This window comes from Panthera pardus, unplaced genomic scaffold (genome assembly GCF_024362965.1).
Source record: "Panthera pardus isolate Hobbes unplaced genomic scaffold, ASM2436296v1 HiC_scaffold_6, whole genome shotgun sequence".
Classification (NCBI taxonomy): domain Eukaryota; kingdom Metazoa; phylum Chordata; class Mammalia; order Carnivora; family Felidae; genus Panthera; species Panthera pardus.
The window spans coordinates 10999435-11016384 of record NW_026526991.1 but is presented as its reverse complement, the minus strand read 5'-3'; the positions used below and the strand labels follow the sequence as shown (position 1 = coordinate 11016384).

At 61.1% G+C, this 16950-nt stretch overlaps 1 protein-coding gene across 1 annotated transcript; it reads right to left on the bottom strand.

Annotated features, from left to right (window-relative positions):
* Nucleotides 1-1590: 1590 nt before the first annotated feature.
* On the bottom strand, nt 1591-15481 carry IL2RB (interleukin 2 receptor subunit beta). The gene is made up of 10 exons (XM_019446810.2): nt 15355-15481; nt 12166-12286; nt 11622-11736; nt 10829-10907; nt 9970-10075; nt 8960-9108; nt 7640-7805; nt 7316-7436; nt 5905-5989; nt 1591-3259 (listed from the first exon to the last, which is right to left on the bottom strand). The coding sequence occupies exons 2-10, from the start codon at nt 12260-12262 to the stop codon at nt 2525-2527; spliced, it is 1653 nt and encodes a 550-aa protein (XP_019302355.1). The 5' UTR covers nt 12263-12286; nt 15355-15481; the 3' UTR covers nt 1591-2524.
* Nucleotides 15482-16950: the final 1469 nt, after the last annotated feature.

Genomic DNA, 16950 nt, shown 5'->3' with positions numbered 1-16950 from the left:
AAGGAGGGTCCAGGCTCCGAGCTGTCGGCACAGAGCCCCATGCGGGACTCGGGGGCTCGAACTCGTGAACCGCGAGATCATGACCTGAGGTGAAGTCCGTCGCTCAACTGACTGAGCCACCCAGGCGGCCCGCTAATCTCCTCTTTAAACTAAGAAAGCCGAATTTCCAGCTGGCAACAGATGGAGACATTTTGTTTTATTGTATTTACTTTTTAGAGTTCCCTTTTATTTACAGAGAATATCGGTGTCTCCATTCACGGAAGCAACACGACGATTTTTCTTTAAATACAAGTAAACAAAATAGTGAATGGAGTTACAGGAAAATATCAAGTACACAGCAACAGAGATGACACACGCAGATCACTGAAAATAAATACATTACAAATGAGAAATGTAACCGTCCCAAGAACGCCTCAAAGTGGAACCTGACTTGCAGAGCGGCCTCTCGGTTGGTCCCGGGACACAGCGCAAGGCTCTGGGCACGGAGCTCGGGTCTGAGGCTCAGATCAGGACCGAGGAGCTCTGTGGCCCAGAACACATGGCATCACATGGCAGGAGGTGGGACGTGAGCTGGCCAGGTAACGAAGCTCCTTCCGTGGGAAGGATCCAAGACTCAGACAACCTCAGGAAAGGGGAGTTTATTCTGGACGTAAGGAAAACAAGAATCTTGAGTGAACAGTCAGCAGCCTCCTTGGCAGCAAGAGTCTCTGTTAACAGAGCCCGGCGCTGTCCTCTACACGGGACGAAAGCCCTCCGCTGCCTTCTCCGAGGGCGCCTTTTCCGCAAGGACGTGCAGTGCAGCCTGCACTCGAGAGTGCAGCCTCTCGAGACGGAGAGTAACCTGATTGGCCGGTTCGGGCCCCGCCTCTCTGATTGGGCAGAGCTTATTTTCTGAGCCAGCTCATAGGCTGCTTGTCAGCCTATGGGTGGGCTTGTGTCAAGTGCCCAATCAGGGAGGAGCAGGGCCTATAACTGGAGGACCTGTCTGGTCCCCCGCTGAGCTTGGACGAAGTCCTTTCTTGACTGAGGTTGGTCGTATGGGAGCAAGATTGTGACGGACGTCGCAGGTGTGACCAGTGCCAGAGGCAGAAGGGAAGAGAGATGGAGAGGTGGTGGGGAGCACCAAGAAGGAAGGGGCCGGCTCTGTGTGTGTCTGTGTGTTTGCGTTGGTGGGGAGGATTGCCATTGTAAAGGGGATGAGCCTCTTGCTGGAATGGGCGTGCTGGAGCCTAGCGGGCATGGGGCTTTGCCTCTCTGAGTCTTGACCTCACACGGGTCAAGGCGCCGGGGGTGCTCGGTGCGTTGGATGATGCCCCCTATGTGAAGGCAGCCGGGCACAGGGAGTCCGAGCAAGACGGTTCCAGACGGTTCATTATCTCATCCGGGGGATACGGTGGGGTGCCAGGTACCCCGTGTCAAGTGCGGTGAACGGAGTTGCTCTTCTGGAGGCGGTGTGCCAGCCCCGGAGCCACGGAAGAGGTCCTTCCAGTAGAGGGTGGAGTGGCAGGGGCCCAGATCTGGGCTCCCTGGGACAGCATCGGAACCTGCCACTGACAGGAGGTTCACTTTCCAGCAGCATGCCCTAGGAGTCTGTGAAACCTCCATGGAAACATCCAGCCAGTGTCCCCTCCTCTCCCCCCACCCCCCCCCCGGGGTATTTGTGTCCATACTGTGGTAAGGACACAGCAGGAAAGCAGGCTGAGGTCATGAGAGATCCCAAGGGCGAAGTGACAGAGCCGCTGGGTCTAGCCATCCCGTGACCCCGAGAACTGTCCCTCCAGCACTGAATCGTGAAGCCTGGGCACATGAATGGAAGCAGTGTTTCCTTCCAAGGGAAGCGGACCTGACACTTGAGGGATAAGGGGGGTTTGTCCCCTAGATGAGGGAGGCACTGAAGGCACCGGGGAACAGCATGTGCCAAGGTGTGGGGGCAGGAGGGAGCTTCTGGTGGCTCAGTAGGAGGGTTCCAGAAGGGAACGTCCCAACACGATGCTGGAGGAGCAGGGGCCAGCCCAAGAAGTGAAGCGGAGGGCAGTGAGGAGGCATGGCAGGGATTTAACCAACCGGGGGAAGCAGCTTAACCATATTTATGTCCTGAAAAGAGCGTTCTCATTGTTCTCATTGTCCTGCGGGGGAGGGGGGGGGGGGAGATGGGGCAGGAAGCCTGCGGAGAAGACCCCTGGAGAGCCCCGAGAACCCTCCCCCAAGAGTGCTTGCAGGGCTGAAGAGGAGGGATGCTTCAGGGACAAAAGCCATGGGGCTCCGTGACTGATGAGGGAGTGGGAGAGTCACGGTGCCCCCACCCCCCCCCCACTCTGCACTTGGGCCATAGGACCAGGAAGCAGCAACTGAGGTCTTTAGAAGTGAACGGCCAAGTGTGCTAAGTTGGGTGGGGGCCCTCTGGGCAGGGATGTCCGGGGCACGGCTAGAAACCCAGTGACTCAGCAGTGGACAAGCCTTGAGGACAGCGAGCCCTCGACTGGGCCTGGCACCACAGTGGGCAGTGACCCGCCGGGTCGTCCGTCTACCCCGAGCGAGCTGGGTCCTGATCCTGCAGCTCCTGGAGGGACAGGTAGGCATCGGTGTTCAGGGTCAGGCAGGAGGCAGGGGCTCTGAGCTGGCCTTGCCCAGGAGGGCTGGCCCAGGGGAAGCTGACCCTGACCCCCTCCCCAGGGCCAGGGCCCGGGCCCGGGACCTCCTCTCTTGCTCCTTCCACGGAGCCTTCCAGGGGTGGCTGGATGTCCACCGGCTCAGGTGCACCTGGCGGGGGAGACATCGGGGGCCGGGGGGCCCAGTCTCTGGGAGCTCCCTCCTGCGGGGAGGGGGCCAGCTTCTTGTCATGAGCTCCAGTGCCCCCCGGGGCCGTGTTTGGGGGGCCCGGGCCGCCGAGGAGGAAGGTGCAGTAGGCGTCTTCCTCCCCGGGCGGAGGCAGCAGGGGTGGCAGGAGAGACCCCGCAGGCGCCCCAGGCCCAGCCTCATCGGGCTCTTCCGTGCAGGGGTCATAGGTGAAGTACACCTGGCAGGCCTCGATCTCCAGAGCGTCCGGGAGGTGGAAGAAGAAATAGCCCTGATTGGTGAAGCAGCTGGTCAGCGAGTGGCCGCTGGTCTCGGCTGAGGACGAGGAGGGCACCTTCTCCTGCTGTAGCAGGAGCAACTGTGTGGCCTTGGCGTCCCTGTCCAGCACCTCCAGCGGGGAGATCTCGGGTGCCGGCGTGTTGGGGCTGAAGGACGACGAGGGGAAGGGAGAGGAGAGCCACTTCTGCCAGGAGAAAGAGCAGCGGGGAGGTGAGTGGGACGCCTCCTCCAGACTCTCAGCCACAGCTCCTAACTACCGGCTACGCAGGGCGGCCACCTCCAGGAAGGCCTCCCTGACTGCCGGCCCGCCAACTGGCTTGGGGAACGCTCTGGGTCAGCCCAGGGAGTGTGCTTGCTGTAGGCGCCCGGGGGATGCGTTGTCTCCGCGCGCGACTGTCTCTGGGGCACCTGCTGTGAAGCCTGGCGCTGATCTAGGCACCGGGCACAGGGTAAAATCCTCTGTGTGTCTGGTGGGGGCTGGCACCGGTGTGAGAATCAACCAACCCGTGTTGGAAGCGGAAAGGGCCCTGGAGCACATCTCGTTCACTTCACAGATGCACGGAGAGGGGACGTGCCCCGGGGCCGATCACACAGCCAGTGGCCCCGGGCGCCGTGCAAAAAAAAAAAACTCTCTGGCGGGGACCTGATGGCCCCGCAATTCTCCTCTCCCTCCCAGCACCGCCGTGGAGCCCCCACCTCCCATGTCCTCCATCCACGGAGAGAAGAAAGTGCCCGCCTGAGCCCTTCCCACTTGGCTCTGGGATCCGGTGGGCCCAGATCTGGGATCCGGAGGGCAAGAGCAGGGAGAGCCACGTTCCAATCTGGGCCCCGGCCCCCTCGCTAGCTGTGCGACCCCGGGGGCGGGTCACTGCACCTCTCTGAGCCTCAATTCCACAACAGTGAGCCACCTCTTTCCCAACGTCCTTGGCGGGGGTGGGGGGAGTTGGGGGGGGTGGTGGCAGGAAGTTGTCAAAGAAGAAAATGAAGGTGGGAATTCCTAGCACAGAGTGAAATGCAGGCCACCACCCGGGGTGTGAGGGACAACAGATCCCTGGGGGGGGGGGGGGGCGGGCGTGATGGGGGCTTCAAGTGGGTTTTTTGAGAACCTCAACAAGCCCTCTGTCCTGGGAGCCCTCAGCAGCTGGACTGTGGTCCCCTGAGTACAGGGCCCGGGCCGGATGGGTTCCTCCGACAGTCCTGTGCCCAGCAGGTCTGGGTAGAGGGAAGGAGTGCAGGGGGGGGGCGGGGGGTGGGGGGAGGCTGGGCAGGGTCTGTCGCGAGAAGAGGCAGTGGAGGAGGCTAGGGCCCGGCAGCCGGGCAGCCAGAAGAAGGAGAGGCCAGTCCCGTGACCAGCACCCGTGTGCCAGGGCCTGGCCGGCCCCCCTCGGAGGTGTGTGTGGTCAGCCACTTCCTGGGCCCAGGGCCTCCGTCCACAGTGCCCTGAAGCAGGGGGGTGGGGGGGGAGGGCGCAAGGAGAAGCTTCTCTCCCCCTCTCGCACGCTCACACGCTGGCACGCATACTCCCAGATCCCGTGGACAGGGCAGCGGGCCTTGTGGCCCTGTCGCCGGAGGTCCTGGGGTAGAGAGAGAGGAGCAGGCCTCCCACCCCGACACAGAGGAGAGGATGGGGTCCCTCTCGGCCAGCCCCAACCCCCGAGCACATCGTGCCTCCCCAGGGCCTCCTTGGGATACCCCCCTTCCACACCTGAGGGCGGGGGGCAGGCATCTAGGCCTGGGGATGCCCTCATGGGAAGATGGGGTGGCTTGCACCCCTCCGGGAAGGAGCTCACTCCCACCCGGAAGGTCCTAGTCCCTTAGAACCTAGATAGTCAGCCAAGGCTTGCATGAATGCCTCTGTTGATGGGGACCTCACGACCCTTAGGGCTTTAGGAAGAATTTTAAGGAGATGCATTCCTGCACATCAAGAGAACCTTAGGTTAGCGATCCCCAGTCTTGGGAGTTTTCCAAAGAATTCCAGAAGGGGCCCTGATCCCCGGTAACAGAGAACTCCGGCTCTTGATAGCTCGGGCCCAGCGTGGCTTCCCGGCCCCTCAGGGCTCCTCCGGATCTCCTTCCACCCCCACCCCCACCCGCACCGAATCTAGAGAGCCTGGGGGGGGGGGGAGGGTGACAGAAGCAGCCCACCGCTTCCCCCACCTCCCTTGACACTTCCTTCCTGAAGCGAGTGTGGGCTCGGGGAGGGGAGGCGACTGAGGTTGAAATGGGGTTCAGAGTGTTACTACTCTCGGGGGCCCGCGCTTTGACCGTGAATCTGTGTCGAGTGACGAGGTGTGGCTGGAGGACTTGTTAGCACCGGGGACGAGGCAGGGCGCCCGCTCGGGGCTTTGCGCAGGGTCCGAGGAAGCCCTGCGCCCACGAAGAAGGTCTGCGCAAGTGGTGGGGTTGGGAGAATTTGTACCTGGCAAGCCCCGCTCGGTGGACAGACTGGTGACAGTAACTCCCACTAGGGCCCCTCGAGCACTTACTGTGTCCCAGGCAGTGGGTCCATACGCCTGGTAACACTATTTCCCTCCCCTTTTTACAGGCGAGGAAACGGAGCACAGAGAAGTTCTCTAACTTACCAGACATCACACAGCCAAGAAGGGGCGGAGCCGGGATTAGAACCCAGTAAGTCTGGCTCAGACAGGAGGTGCCATTCAGCCTGAGAAGGCTGGTGCCAGAGCTGGGGAAAGGGGCCCACCCCGGAGGCTACTCTCTTCCTTATTTTGTCTCCTTTCGCAAAGCGCAAACCCACTCACACCTCTGCCCGCTCTCTGGCCAGCCCAAGCCGGCTGTGCCTGCTTCTGGCCTCCACCTCCAGAGTCCTACCTGGAAATCTCCTCCATGCACTGACTTCAGCTGGGAGAAGAATTCTGAGGGATCTGGGATGTGACATTTCAGAACCTTCTTCAGCCTGAACAGGAGAGAGGGACGGAGGGAAGGTGGATGAGAAGGGAAGGGGGCCATGGTGTCCGGCCAGCCCCCCACGGCCCTGAAGGTAGGGTACCGAACCCCTCCACATTCATTCATTTGATCAGTATCAAGGGAATGCCCAGTAAGGGAGGGGACACAAGAATGGCAAACAGAGAAGGCCCCCGATCTTAAGAAGAGACAGACACAAACCAAGTGTGCAACATTATCATGCATTCTATGCAAACAGAAAGCAGCAGACTGTGAAAGAGAAAATGTAGGGCTGGCGGGGGTGTGGGGGGTGGGGCATGTGAGCCAGACTGGTCAGGGACCACACACAGCCAGGCGTCTGGAGTAGAGTGAACCAGGAGGAAGGAGGCAGGAGACAGGTCAGATCGTGGGTCTCTTAGTCCAGGCTGTCATGGATGGTGGTTCAGGTTGTGCACTGCCCAAGGGCACCCGGTTGTAGGAGGGTAGTGAGTGGGGGCTGACTTCCAGCCCGTGCTCGGCCTGCCAAGCAGAATGCCCCAGTATCTGTAGGCACCTGCTTCAAAATGTAGTCAGAGCCCCAAGGCCCCAGAAAGCCCGTCTGCCCCGCAGATGTCGGGTCAGCCCTCTCCTCCACCCCCTTCACGTAGGGTCTCTGCGCACCCGGTTTCTTCTGTTTGGGATGCGCTCCCCAACCCCCTCCACCCTGCCTGCTTAGCTCCTCCTTCAGATTTCAAGGGACCCATCACTTCCTTGGAGAAGCTTCTGCCAGCCACCCCTCAGCCAAGGTTCCTGTCCCTGTTGTCTGTTTCCAACACATCGAACATCTTCCTTTGCCATCCTCCTCGTGGCGTGTCATTGTACTCGTGTGTGATTAATAAACGTCTGCCTTCTCCCATGGGTCTGTGGGCTCCAGATTGCATGCGTGTGGCCTGCCCCTGCATTCCCAGCACTCCGCCCCAGGCCTGGCACTGCGCTGGGGCTCAAGAAATAAAGAAATACACCAACGCGTGCCCGGACCTAGAGAGACCCGTGAGGACACACGCGCAGACAGCCGGCATGTGCACACACACACACACACTCAGCTCCTGAGAGTAACGCTCGGGGCAGGGTTGCCATGGGGCTCTCCTTCCTCAGATCCCCTGAGGCCGGTTCCACAGGGTTCCATCTTTGGGGGTGGGTGGCAGGGCAAAGCCAGGTGTTAGGCAGGGGGGACTCTCGGGAGGGCAGAGGGAGCACCAGCGTGTCGGAGCAGGGTGGGGGGCTCAGCCTAGAGCCTAACCCGGCAAGGGGTGCGTGTGTCAGAGGAGAGCACGAAGGAGCAGGAAGGGAGGGCGCTTACCATGGCCCGATGTACCGGCAGTTGGCCAGCAAGCAGACCGAGATGATGAAGCCAAAGGCACTGCTGATGCCCATGGTGATGTGGCCCAGCCAAGGAAAGGGCACAGCCTCCTTCCCTGGGGCTGCCCGGGGGTGGGAGGAGAAGCAGGGAGAGGGGTTAGAGAAGGGCCCCCATCGCCCAGGTCCCTCCAGCATCCCCCTGCCATTGCTGGGGCCGAGCCCTGGACCCCGTCCCCAGGCCTCCCCCGCCAGCTGCCCTCGGATCACACCCCAGCCAGCCCCTCTCCTGCCTGAGCTCTGTCCCACCCCTTCTGCCCACTGGTACCTGCGGGCCTCGTCTTGAAGGCCAGGGGCTGGCTCCAGGGGCTCCAAGCCTCATTTTTGCCCAGCTGGGGCCTGACCCGCACTTGAAGTTCATACTGGGTGTCTGGAGTGAGGGTCTCCAGGCAAATCCATTGCTGGTTCTGCGCGAGGGTCAGCAGGGAGGCCTCCTGGGGCAGAGACAGGCAGGGGTGGGGGCTGTCAGAGCAGAGGGGTCCCCACAGCCCTCCTCACCTCCCACGGCAGGGCTGCCTGGGAGGCTGAGCAAGGAGCTCCTTCCTTCCTCGCCTCCAGCCTCCATGCCCCCTCACCCAGTCCTACCAGAAGGCTCCCTGACTCCCCAGTGCTGAGGCCCCAACCCCAAGCTCATCTCGAACCCCTCCCTCTCACTCAGCCTCCACACACAAAGCCTGCCACCCATCAGCTGGTTCCCCCTGCGGAACCTATTCTGGACCCTTCCCCTTCTCTCCTCTCCTTCCCCCATCTCAGGCAGGGGCTGGTCTCCCTGCTCCCACCCAAACTCTGCTGCAGTCTATTTTCCACGCGCCCAGAAAGAGGATTTTCCCAGGGACCCCGCCCACCTCTGGATCCCTCTTTGCTCCTCCCCGCTCCCCCCCACCCCACCCCACCCTCCGCCAGCCCTCAGACACACAGGGTCTTGTCTTTGCAGTGTCTCTTTCCTCTGCTTGGAAAGCCCTCCCCAAACCTTTGCAGGGTCTGCTCCTCCTTGGCCCTGGGATCCCACAAGCAACCTTCTGTGGGCACCTGACCTGAGGGCCTGCTCTAGGCCCTCTCAAATGATGTCATCCCATTTAATTTCCTGGGTAGCACTGATCAATATCTCATAGTCTCCAGGGTCCTGTTTGCAGACAGTCTCCCCACCCTCCATGTGAGTTTCCTGACCGTGGGGGGATCTGGTCAGTTTCGTCCTCCACCCTCTTTGCCACCCCCGCCCCGGGAGCACATAGTAGGTACTCAGTGTTTGCTGAGTGAGCGAGCAAATGAGGGAGCGGGTAAGTGAATGGATAGGCGACCGACCCCAGTGGATGCTGACCACACCGGATTTGAAGAACGGAAAGGTGGCTTCCCGGGGTCTCTGAAATCTCCCGGAGAGGACAGTCACCGGCCTCTTGGCTAGGTAAGACCTTGCCCTGGTGCCAGCCCGGCATCTGCCACCAGCTGGAAGCTCTGGGTTGTCAGGGGGCACATGGAGGCAGGGGGGGATCGCAGCTGGCAATAGCCTCGGGGCCGCCGTGGCTTGGCTGAGATGAAGGATGGACAGGGTGACCGGGGCAGGAAGGAGGAATCAGGGCAGGGCACTCACCTCCCAGCTGTGGCCTGGGGACCTTTTCCGGGCCTCAAACTCCAGGTATCTTTCAATGTAGTGGGAGGACTGGCGAACTTTCCAGGTTATGTTGCATCTGTGGGTCCCTACGTGGGTGACTTGGAGGGAGTCGGGGGCCATCAGGCGAACTGGAAGCAAGAGAGGGACAGAGGGAGACAGGAAGGGAGAGTGGGCTTGGGGGACGCTGGGACACGATGCTGAGGTGATAAAACCGAGACGTGCTGGGATTCCGTGGTCGCCCTCTCCCTCTACCCGCCCCCCACTCATGCGCGCTCTCTCTCTCTCTGTCTCAAAAATAAACATTAAAAAAGAGAGAGAGAGAGCTGCCTAGCTCTCGCCCTCTGTTTCTTAGAGATGGCCCCTCCATGGTCTGCGGCTGGAGTTGGACACCCAGTCATTCAACAAACCTTCCCGGAGCACTGCCCAGATGAGGCCTGGTGCTGAGTAATTGGAGTGGAGACAGAGGGATCACAAACACTCTGCCCTCAGGAGCTCACAGCCCAGTGAGGGGAACAGTCCCCTGATCAGGCAGTGAGGACCCAGGACCTAAACACCCTGAAGGAGGAGGCACAAAGGGCTGGGAGAGTCTGGGAAGGCCTCCTGGAGGAGGTGACTCTCCCCTGAGCCCTGAAGGGTGAGTGGGAGCTTTCCTGGTGGGAAGAGCCTTGCGGGCTGTGGCACCCGCACGTGCAAGGGCTCAGAGGCACGGAGGGGCACGCTGAATTCGGAGAGCTGGACTTTGGTCGTGGCAGGGACACAAGCCACAAGACGAGGAGTCCTAGACTGGGAAGCCAGGGCCAGATCCTGAGCCTCGAATAGCAGGGTAAGGAATCGGGACTGCATCCCGAGGGCAGCAGGCAGTGACAGCTCGCACGCGGGTGTGGAGAGAGACTGGGACAGGCAGGATCCCCCAAGGGAAAGACAGGGAAGGAGGTTCCCAGTCGGCCCCAGTACCCGCCCCCGCCCCTGCTTCCAGATTCTTCACTCACGGTTCTCAAAGGGCTTGAATTTCTGGGTCATCAGCACCCTCCACCTCTCCCCTTCGCGGCACATCACCCTCATGCCCACGGTGTCAGCCGAAGTCAGACTCTGAGTCTGCAAGGGGGGGGGGGGGATAGAGGAGGGGGAAGATCGAGACCCCAGTAAAAGTGGAGCCCCTCCGCAAGCCCCCCCAGCTAAAGCAGGGGGTCGGCCAACTTTCTCCGCAAAGGTGCAGATAGGAACTCTTTCTAGCTTTGCGGGTCAAGCGGTCTCGTTCACGACTACCCAGCTCTGTCGCTGTCCTGCGAAAGCAGCCAGAGACAACCCGCAGGAGAACGGGCGTGGCTCTGTGCCAGTGAATCTTAATTTACAGAAAACAGGCATGAATTTGATCCATGATCTAAAGCGGGGTGGGCTGCCTCGGTGGGGGAGGGAGTTCCCCATCACAAGAGGTGTGCAAGCAGGTTAACACCCACCCCGCCGCCGCCCCCCGGAAACGTAGATCTGGAACAATAGCTTTGAGTATGAAAGCCTCCCTTCCTCCATTTCTCCCCACCCCCACACCCTGACTTTTGGGGAAGCAAATGGCCAGGTAGTGAGTATCCCCTGCGGGCAGGCAAATGCTCAGGTTCCTTGGCCACTCCTCCGGTGGATTCTTGCTGCAGGTAAGAAACCCAAAGTCACGCATCTGGTCAGCAGGGGCGTCCGGATTCAAACCCACGCCTCTGCACCCAGAGCCTGTGTGCTGTGCGAGTCCATCTCCACGTTCTCCTGCCCCTTAAGAGTGGATATAACCTGCTGGTGCTTGGAAAACGGGGAGGGCACCTGCCCTCCCCACGGGCTCTCTTCTCAGCTCCCACTACTCACATCTGGGGATCCAAGGATCAGGTAACAGGCCCAGGAGGCCGGTCCCATCGGAAGCAGCTCACAGGATTTGTTCCAAGACCTTCCAAGGCAAAAGAACCTCCTTAGGACAGAAGGAGGGCCCCCCAGAGCCGGCCCCGGGGACGGTCCCCCATCCAGCAGGGCCGGTCGGCGCGGGGCTCTGTGCCAACCTCGGCAGAGGCAGAATTCTGCTGCGCCTCCCGTCGTAGACACCTTCCCCAGCCCTCCCCAGCCCGGCCCCGCGGTAGCCACAGTGACCTTCTAGGGCAGGTGGCCTCCACACCGAAAGCCCTCCAGAATCTTCCTGTGGGGCTTGGTGGAGCCTTTGGAACCCCGTAGAATCACCACCCACTCAGAGTCACCTTTGCCACGGGCACCCAGAACGTTTGGGTCACAGAAACCCCTCGCTGACTCCTCCTGGGGAGCCCCCTTCCTTCTCCCCCTTGGCTTCTCAAGTCCAGTGTAACCTTGGCATAACAGGTCTGTGTCCCCAGACTACGTTGTCCAGCCCATCCCTGGCCCCTCCACCGCAGCCTGGACCCCTGTTTCTCACGCCCGCCCTGGTCTCAGGCGTCTAAACATCTGCCTCCTAGCTTTTCCAGCCTGATGTGCTGCCAGGGGTGTGGGGGTCCCATCAGTCCAAATGCCCAAAGCGTAACATCTTGGCGTCTACAAGGAAGGCATTCCAAGGGTCTAAATGGCAATGATTAGAAGACCCACCCTGCCCCGCCCCCCGCCCCCGTCTCGAGATGCTGTGGTTTCTCGGGACACTCACCGTTGATCCGGCTTAGCATGGATCCTGCAGAATGTGGCCTGTAGGTCCCCATCCCAGCTCCAGACACAGGAGATGTTGGCTTTTGAGTTGTAGAAGCACGCGAGCTTGGAGGGGTCTGCCGACAAAAAGAGGCGTGAGTGGCCGGCTGCAGGGTGCCCTCCGGGGCCGGCCTACCACCCTGCGCCCTGCACCCTGTGCCCACCAGATGGGCAGGTAGGCGACCCTGCTGGGCAGAAAAGATCTGGGGGGATCCATTTCAGAGAGGACAAAACTGAGCCCCAGAGCCTGCAAGGTCCCAGAGGCAGGCCGAGGCAGAGCAGGGACGAAAAGCCAGTGTCTTCCTTTGACGTGGAGGGACGTGTGGATACAGCAGGACAGAAGGACCGAGGGAGAAGGTGGACGCCTGATCTCTGGTCCCATCGCCCTCGCCTCCCTCCCTCCCGGCCTCCTGCCGCTTCTCGGCGGGGGTCCTGAAAGGGCTTCTAGACGGCTGTTGGCCACCTTCCCAAGAAAAGCACGGCTATCCAGATGCCAGGGTCCTCACCGTTCACCGCTGTGGATGCCTGAGGGATGGCCAGGGACAGGAAGAGGACAAGGAGGGACAGACACCAGGGCAGACCAGGAGCCGCCATCACAGCCATGTGTGGGAGCTAGGGAAGGGAGCCCTGGAGGGAGGAAGAAGAGAAGGCACAAGTGAACACCCGCCACTCCGGGCGGTGGGCTGGGCCCTACCAAGCCAGCACCGTCCGGCCTCAGGGCCTTTGCACCTGCTGGTACCTCGGCCCTGCCCACACACTCCCTTCCTTCCGAGATTTAGAGCCCCACACGTTGTCAGAGCTGAAAGGGCCCTCTGAGTGAACCCAACCCCTTGTTCAAAAGCTGGAGGAACTGAGACTCAAAAAAAAAAAAAAAAAGGGAAGACTTGCTCCAGTCCACACAGCGAGGCCAGCACAGAGCTGGGATTAGAGCCCCCCCCACCCTCTGTGCCCTGCTGCCCCTTAATCACACCAAAACCCGTTCATCGGGAGGCTCCTGTAGGCCGGGCTGTTTTCAACTCTTTAAATGAAGCAATAAGGCCATCTACCAGATGATACCCTTATTATCTCCATTTTCAGGTGAGGAAACTGAGGCACAGAGAGGTGAAGCAACTTGCCCAAGGCCATAGAGCGGAAAAGAGGCAGCTGTGGAATCTGAGCCAGGACAGGGCCCAGGCAGGGACTCAGGTAACTTGTCCCACCCACCGAGACCGTTCACACGACCGAAGACACGTACTGATGACCTCACAATACTCGTGGACCGAGCGCTTTACATACATCAGATAGTCTTATCTGCCCAGCAGCTTGGGGGTGGGTGCTTGTTTTAGCCCCTCCCACAGATGAGGAAACTAAGGCTCCGGGTCCTCAACCCGCCAAGGTCACAGGCGCAGAAGGGGGCAGAACTGGGATGTCACGGCCACGTTCACCCCCAAGGCCTGTTCTCTCACATCCTCTGTCCCTGCCCAGACCCTGTCCGGGGCACTGGCCCCAGAGGTAAGGCCGACAGCCTCCCTGCCCTGGAGTCCGGGTCCGGCAGGGGCCCAGGCCCACAGTCAGGTCTCCGGCCTGGGTTCAAAAAGGAGCCCAGAGAGGTGCCCACGGGCTCCTCCTTGCTTGGCCCACCGTCCCCTTAGTGGGGTGGGCTTCCCAGCTGGAGTGGGGGTGGGGGCTGGTTACTTCTTTCCTTGGGAACCCCCGACAGCACAGGGCACAGGGTTGGGGCCCTAAGGGGGTCCAGCAAGCCCTGCTGTGACCCCTAGTCGCTCGATCGTGGCCTTGGGCACAGGCCCTGTCAGTCCCCTGGAGGGTGTCACCCTCGGCCAGCGCCAGCCAGCAAGGCAACCCCATGCCCAAGACAGGACCTGGCACAGAGCCCCAGGGTGAGGGGAGGAGGGTCAGGGCAAAGGCATAGAAGATCACAGGAAGGTCAAGGCCAAACCACAGCCCCAGCAGGGGTGAGCCGGCAGGAGCAGAAGCATTATCTAGAATGAGCTCCCCACCGCTCCCATCAGAAAGGGCGCGTGTGCTCTCCAAGGTTGCAAAGCACACGGGTGGGGGATGCGTGGGGGGCACCAGAGGGGCTTGGGGCTGGGAGGGCTCCTAGCCCACTCAAAGGAGCCTCGGGGAGGTTAAGGAACCTGCTCAAGGTCACGGGCCCAGCCTCAGGGAGAGCAAGCAAGTAGGACCTCTGAGCCCCAAGCGCCCTTAGCCCTAGGTTCCCACGCACACCCACGCACCCTGCCCTTCCCAACTGCAAAGCTGTCCACACCCACACTGACTCATAGGTCCCCACCACAGCCCGGGAAGGTGGCTGTCGTCACCCGCCCCTTTGACGGATGCCAAGACTGAGCTCCGCACTGCCCAGGGGGCTGGACTCAAAGCCAGTCCTCTGATTTCAGGCGAGGAGATGATAATGACGGTGACAGTGATGGTGATGACGGTCATGATGGTGACAGGGATGGTGATGGCGATGGTGACTAATACTCGGCTCTCACTCTGTGCCCCAGTCCTCAGCACTCAGCAGATGACACTTCATTTAGCCCTTACAGCAACCCCGGGAGAAGGTACCATTATGACTCCTTTTCTCAGACGAGGAGGCCGAGGCCGGAGTGGCGGGGGTGGGGGTGGGGGGGGGAAGCCAGGGGTTGAATGGGTCATTACCGCCCGAGTTCCCGCAGGGCTGACGCTGCGGGACTTGGGGTGCGTGGGGGAGGGGGAGGACGTGAGGAAGGAGTTCAGTAGCCAGACCACTGACCTTGACGGGCTCTGTCTTCCCTTGTCCTCCTGGCCACACACACACACACACACACACACACACACACACACACGGGGGGGGGGCGGTGGGGGGAGGGGAGGGGGCTTGCCTCTTGCTGTTTAACCCCAGGGTGCTCTAGACCCCGGCTGTGGGGCTAGGAAGGGGACCCTCAGAGCCGGCTCTGCCCCTCAGCTCCCCCACCCCCGAGGTGCTCCGAATACAGTTCGGGGCAGGAGGCCTCGTTCCCCAAGGCAGGAGAGAGGTGCCCGCCCCGCCAGAGGTGCCCGGAGACACTACTGAGCTGCCCCCTCACACGGCCAAGGGCGGGACAGATCCGGACTCAAACCTGCAGGTCTGGCCTCCCGCCCAGGGCTTCCCTGGCCACCCCGCTTCAGGGCCAGGTCTCAGAGAGGCCCCCCTCTCTCCTCTCCTGCCCCTCAGCCTCCTCAGGAGCACTTCACCCGGGGGGCGCCTTTCCATAGCTATGAGGAGGGGGCTCGCCTGTCCCCCCCCACCCCACATCCCGCTGTCCTCTGTCTGGGGCTCAGCAGGCCTCCCCTCTCCCAGTCCTCCCGCCTCTTCCTTCACCCCTCTGGGTTGGAAGGCCCCTTGCCCCAGAGCAGCCCCAGCGTCCCCAGGGATGGGCCGGGCAGGAGAGGGAGGTCCCAGCACTAGGGACCAGCATTTTTTTTCCCTCAAGCCAAAAGCCATGAGCTCAGGACCTGCCTCATTCCTGAGGGATTTCAAGATAAGGCTGGGGGTGGGAGGGATGGCCGGGAGGGCTGGGAGAAGGAAGTCCGGGCAGATGACGTCCTGGGGCATCTAGGTGAGAGCTGAAAGCTGTCCCAAGACCTTCACTTCCAGCCGGGGCTGGCGGCAGGGCCGGGAGGGAGCCCCTGGGTGCCCGGGGACCGAAGGGGGGCAGGGGCGAGGGCAAAGTCACCTGGCTGAGACATGGGGTTGCGGTGCACTCTCTCGGGATCTCTCCGCTGCTGGGTCCACAGCCATCTCCCCAGGGCCCTGCTCGGACTCAGACTCCCAGCCGCCCAGGTAGCAGCTGGCTGATGAGGCCAGCGAAGTAAAACCCCAGGGCCAGCCCACTTCCTGTGCAGAGAGGATGGAGGGGGCAAGGCCTGGGGTGGGGACAGGGGGGTGGGGGGCGGGGGGGGCAGGGAGAGATCAAGCTGGTGAGAAACTCTGAAACTCCTAAAGCACCTAGAGGCCAGATAAAGATCTCCCTCCCCCGCTGCGGGGTGGGGGGGGGGGGCACCGTGGGTGTCTTGGCAACAGACAGACAGACGCACAGACAGACAGACACACACACACACAATCGCCCTCGCCAAGGTGCCTTGGTGCACACAGGAGCCCCAGGGGGTGCAGCCCTCCTTCTCCCTCCTACACCCACCCCACCCCATCTCACACAGGTCACTGCAAGCCTCTGACACCTTCACCCGGCCCCCCCTCCCCACCCCACACACACACACTCAGGCCTTACACACACACAGGTGCCCTTTTCGGTGTTCTCGGCGCTTCTCCTCTTATCCCACCCACCTCTCCGAGACCTCCCTTTTCGCCCAGGCTTCCAGGGAGCCCCTTCCTTAGTTTAGCATCCAGAGGGAACTATTTTCCAGGGCTTTGCAAGCAATTTGAGGGCCACTTATTGGACATTCTAGAATCTTCCCTTCCCGCTCAGGTCATGCTTCCTACTCCTCCTTCCCCGCCCCCCCCCCCCCAACCCCCTGCTCTTTGGATCAGCTCACGGCTTTTTTTCTTTTTTTTTTTTCAAATGATGAGAAGCCGCAGGACCCCTCTTTAGAAAGGCGCACATCTATTCACGTGCAGCGTCCCAGGCCCGGGGACCTGTGAGGTTCCATCCAGCCTCCGGAAGAAGCAGTTCTGTGTTCTCTCGTTGTCCTGACCTTAATGCCCCTGCCTCGGGTGGGGGACTTTCTCATAAGCTGCTCTCTCTTTCAAAGAAAGGGACGGGGCAAGCAGGAGAGGGGTCAGGCAGCTCCAGAGACCCGGCTGTCTGCACAGAAGGGAGAGCAGAACTGACGACCCCGAGGAGAGAGGCAGACCCAGCTCCCTTCCGAGTCGAAGCAGAAGCAACAGGGCGGCCTCCTTGAGAAGAGGACGACCGTCTTTGGGGCCTGCCCACAGAGCCACCCTGCCTTCCCAGGGGGAAGGAGGCGTGGTGGTTCCTGCAGGATATACGTGCCCGAAGCACTCACCCGTCCACCGCATGTTTAATGAACTCGCAATATTCCCTCCTCTCCTCTCCCCCTCGAGCAAAGCTTTCTGGCTGCAGGAGCGGGTAGTGAACCACCCCCTACAAAGAGGAGAAGATGGCCAGGATGTCTGGAGCCCAGAATATTTCTGGGAGCTTCTCAAGAAACCAGGAACGTTGGTCCTCCCAGGAAGGAAAGCCAGGTCAGGAAGGGGCAGGGAGAATGTTTTTTCACTGTAGACCCCACTCGTACCACCGGCACGTACGTCCTGCCCCAAAATAAATGAACTCGGTTAAAACTTTTTTAAAAAA

Bases quoted from the DNA above. Each gene is read 5' to 3' on its own strand.
- IL2RB (XM_019446810.2), bottom strand. From the start codon at position 12,262: ATGGCTGTGATGGCGGCTCCTGGTCTGCCCTGGTGTCTGTCCCTCCTT. The intron at 7,806-8,959 runs GTGAGTGCCCTG...TCTCTGCCCCAG, and splicing joins CCCCAGGCCACAGCTGGGAG to GAGGCCTCCCTGCTGACCCT. The intron at 3,260-5,904 runs GTAGGACTCTGG...TTCTCCTGGCAG, and splicing joins TGCATGGAGGAGATTTCCAG to AAGTGGCTCTCCTCTCCCTT.